Source organism: Petaurus breviceps, unplaced genomic scaffold (assembly GCF_028583685.1).
Source record: "Petaurus breviceps papuanus isolate PSGF00001 unplaced genomic scaffold, PetGlider_PUasm1.0 90865, whole genome shotgun sequence".
Lineage (NCBI taxonomy): Eukaryota > Metazoa > Chordata > Mammalia > Diprotodontia > Petauridae > Petaurus > Petaurus breviceps.
The window spans coordinates 2,880,107-2,883,768 of record NW_027187367.1 but is presented as its reverse complement, the minus strand read 5'-3'; the positions used below and the strand labels follow the sequence as shown (position 1 = coordinate 2,883,768).

General features: G+C 42.2%; 1 protein-coding gene across 1 annotated transcript in view; it reads left to right on the top strand.

Moving 5' to 3' along the window:
* The first annotated feature begins 2,152 nt into the window (after positions 1-2,152).
* The window catches only part of LOC138149917 (ubiquitin D-like), a 3,168-nt gene continuing 1,658 nt past the window's right edge, over positions 2,153-3,662 (top strand). Inside the window, exons 1-2 of the mRNA XM_069073124.1 lie at positions 2,153-2,271; positions 3,433-3,662. The exon at positions 3,433-3,662 is cut by the window's right edge and continues 1,658 nt beyond it. Coding sequence (XP_068929225.1) covers positions 2,245-2,271; positions 3,433-3,662 — 257 coding nt within the window. The 5' untranslated portion in view covers positions 2,153-2,244. The remainder of the gene's footprint in view (positions 2,272-3,432) is intronic.

Here is a 3,662-nt window from a genome sequence, read left to right as displayed (position 1 = left end):
TCAGAATCCCTAAACTGAGTCAATAACAGAATAGTGTCTTAACAAGAGAGGGCCATAAAAAAGATAACAAGAAAAAGCCATTAATATAGATAGTGTCTGGTTCAAGGTCCCTGGTTCTTATCAGTCATAAACAGGAGAATGCTCCCAGTCAGCTCAAGCCAGACTAGGGGTTGTTGATGAAGCAGGAGAACTTTCAGTTTCACTCAGAGAGCATCACAAACAAGCAACAGAAGTGTCAAAGGTACATCTGGAAGAAAGGTCACTTACCTTCTGTCTGCTGTGCTCTTAGGCTCAATTCCTTGCTAATTTTTTTGCTCTGGGTTCACAAAGGCAATCTAAGATATACTCTGGAATATGCTCAGAAATTATCCCAAAATGCAGAAACCTCTAATCAGCACATGCTCACCCCTGTCTCCTGGTAACATTCTCTTCTCCCTCTGGGTTAGTATTCCCTTTTTCAGTTCCCAAATGAACACTTATAGACTCGCATATAAATCATAGTACTTTAGTTAATGTTCCATAGTTAATGTACTTTAACAGTGCTGTACCCTGAAAACATGAGCAAGACCCAAGTAACAATTTAGAATTTGGACCCTTTATTAAATGCCATGTTGGCTGATCAGGCCCCATGGCAGGCTGCTGAGGTACTACCCCACAGTCCCAGGTCCCAGGTTGTACAGAAGCGATCTCAGGTAAAACCTCAGCTTTTAAAGGGAGTCCACGGGCCAACAGTTAGGTATTATGTAAGCAGAAACTTGCAGAGGCCACAAACAGTGACTGGTCAGTACACACCTTGAAATTCCTGCCAGTGCCAAGTCTCCCTGACCCAGAAGCCTGCCCACCTTTATGCAGGTGAGCTGACTGGGAAAGGGCTGAGACCCAGTGGGGGAGGGCAGAGCTGACTGGCAGACTGCTCACTTCCCTGAGAGAAGTTTAGTGAGTTGGTGAAGATTGTAAAATTTGCACATTTCTTCCTCTTCTGTTCAGTATCACTTCCAAATGTAACCTCTGTCTTGTTTGAAGTTCTTAGCTCTTAGATGTTAGTAGGAGACTTGGAGAGGAAGGCTGAAACAGAGGGACTAAATCATGCATGTGTAGGGAAAGTGTGGAAATCAACATCATTCTACTGAACTAAGGAGACATCTAAATGACAGCTGAATAGGATGGATGAATAGACTGATGGGGTGATGGTGATCTTGGTGAAATTGTCAAGAATTTCCAAGACATTTTCTAAAGATTTGTTTCCTCTTCAGACCATCCAGACCATCCTCCTCTGCTACATTGCAATCAATCATTCCAATCATCCATTCCAATCAATGATTCAGTAACATATAGAGAGAAAAGATGGGAAAAACACTGAATTTGTAGTAACAGGACCTGGGTTTGTCACTTACCAATTGTTTGACCTTAGAGAAATCTATTAATCTTCCTGAGCTTCCATTTTCTCATGTGTAAAATAAAGGGACTGGACTGAATGGTTAAGGTCACTTCTAGCTTTGGATGCTATGATTCCATTGTGTACATCCTCTGGGTCCAGTTTTAACCTGAAGGTATTGTAAGTGATATAAGGAGAAGGGAGACAGACATCCTGATTCCATGCTGGGATATTAGGGGAAAGTCACATAAATATCAATGAAGATACTTAAAAAGCATCAAAACAAGTGCAAATGATTATTATAGAAGTTTTCTAACTGCTAAATGCTTGCAGAATCCTATATCTGAGCTAAGTAAGATCACTCAGGGATATTTTCCCAGAGGAGATAGACTTGAACCAATGTGGAAAGAAGCAAGATGGGGTGAGGGTTACTGGAAAGGAGATGCCTAAGAGAAAGGCCGTCATTGTTTGGACCTAGGGGGTAAAAGCTAGAATGGAGAAATGTGGGGCTGCCTTTTTCCATGTTGACCACTAGAGAGTCTTAAGATGAAGTTTATCCCCTTCCCACCTCAGTGGAAGGGAACTTCAGAGACTGACCATTTGGAGAAAGTTCTTTAAGTGATTGAGGCTCTAGGTATAACCTTTTTTGTTAGCTTTTTCCTCTCTCTCCATCTTTCTCCCCCAACCCCCAACCAGAAAAACTGAAAGTAAATTGTTTTATGAGAAGAGAAGCTGATAAAATGTTGAAATGAAGCCAACTAAGCTGGGGAATTTCCATTCTCTTCCTCCGCCCCTAACATCCCAGCCTCTTAGGATAAAAGTCTGGGAGGGAGGTTCATTCCTTATTCTAGTCTTTCTCAGCTTCAGAGATGGCACCTAATGGCTCTTGTTTTGCTGTAAGTCATTGTGTGTGTGTGTGTGTGTGTGTGTGTGTGTGTGTGTGTGTGTGTGCCAGAATATGTATAGGACAAGGCCTTAAGACAAGGGGAGATACCTTGATGAACTGAGGTGGGGTGATGATGAGGTTTTAGACTTGAGATGCTTAGCAGAGAAGGCTTCTTGGAGTAGAAGAGTTTTGAACTGAATTTTTAAATGAGAGGAAGGATGTGGACTAGCAGAGAAGAATCAGTTACTCTGCTCTCTTAAACATAACTCTCTTAAACCCCATTCAAAATTGAATAAAAAACTCAGAGGTTTCTCAGAATAAAACAGGAAATTTTTATTCTTCTCCCCTGCAGGAGAAGGGCGGTTGTCTCCATGACAGATCAGTGAGAGGAGGCCCCAACATGGGGCAAAGCAGGGTTTTTAAACCCCAATTCCATAGGGTCCCTTTCCCCACTGTCCCTCACTCCCACTGGCTGAGAGGCAGGGCTTACAGACTAAGGCATGAAGGGAGAAAAAGAATTGAGACTAGGTGGGGGTTGAAAGACTCCTAAAAGGCCTTAATGCTGATTGACAGCAGCAATGAAGTGGGAAAGGAGGGGGCTAGTTTATGAAGGGCTTTGAATGCCAAATAGAGCATTTTACTTTTGATCCTGGAGGCAATAGGTAGGGAAATGACATGGTTGGACCTGTGCTTTAGGAAAATTCAAAGGTTAGATTGGAGTGGAGAGAGATTTGAGGGAGGCAGACCCAAGAAGAGCCTACTGGGGGGGGGGGTAATAGGCATAATTCTCAGACCTAGCATTAATTAGTTTATAAAAAACTACATCATGTTTTAAGATTTATAAGGTACTTATATTCTCTCTTTTGATCCTCACAATAGCCTTGTGAGGACTGGTGGCATGTGAGTTGAATCTTAAATTATAGGAAAGATATACATTGTCACAGATTGGAGAAGGGCATGCCAGATGAAAAGAATGAGGTAAGCAAAAGAATGGACGAAAGAAAGGATAGATCAAATACAGCAGGAATTGCCAGTAGCCCAGTTTAGTATATGGAACAATGCTTTTATATGGTAGAGGATCTTAAGTATTAACCTGACCTAGGACCTCAAAGGTGGAAAGAGGCCAGTCATGAACTTTTAAAATATCTACTCCTTTGTTCTTTGTCTCTAGGTGAATGTATACAGCCATGAAAGAGGGGTAATGAAATTCATTGCCCAGAAGGATGACAGGGTAAAGAAAATTAATGAACAGATAAGCTCCAAAACCAAGGTCCCTGTAGAAAACCAGATGCTCCTCTTGGACTCCAAGGCCCTAAACCCTGAAGAAAAGTTGTCCTCCTACTGGCTGGATAGGGGTACCACTATTTCCCTCACCCTGAAGGTGGTGCAACCAAGTGATGA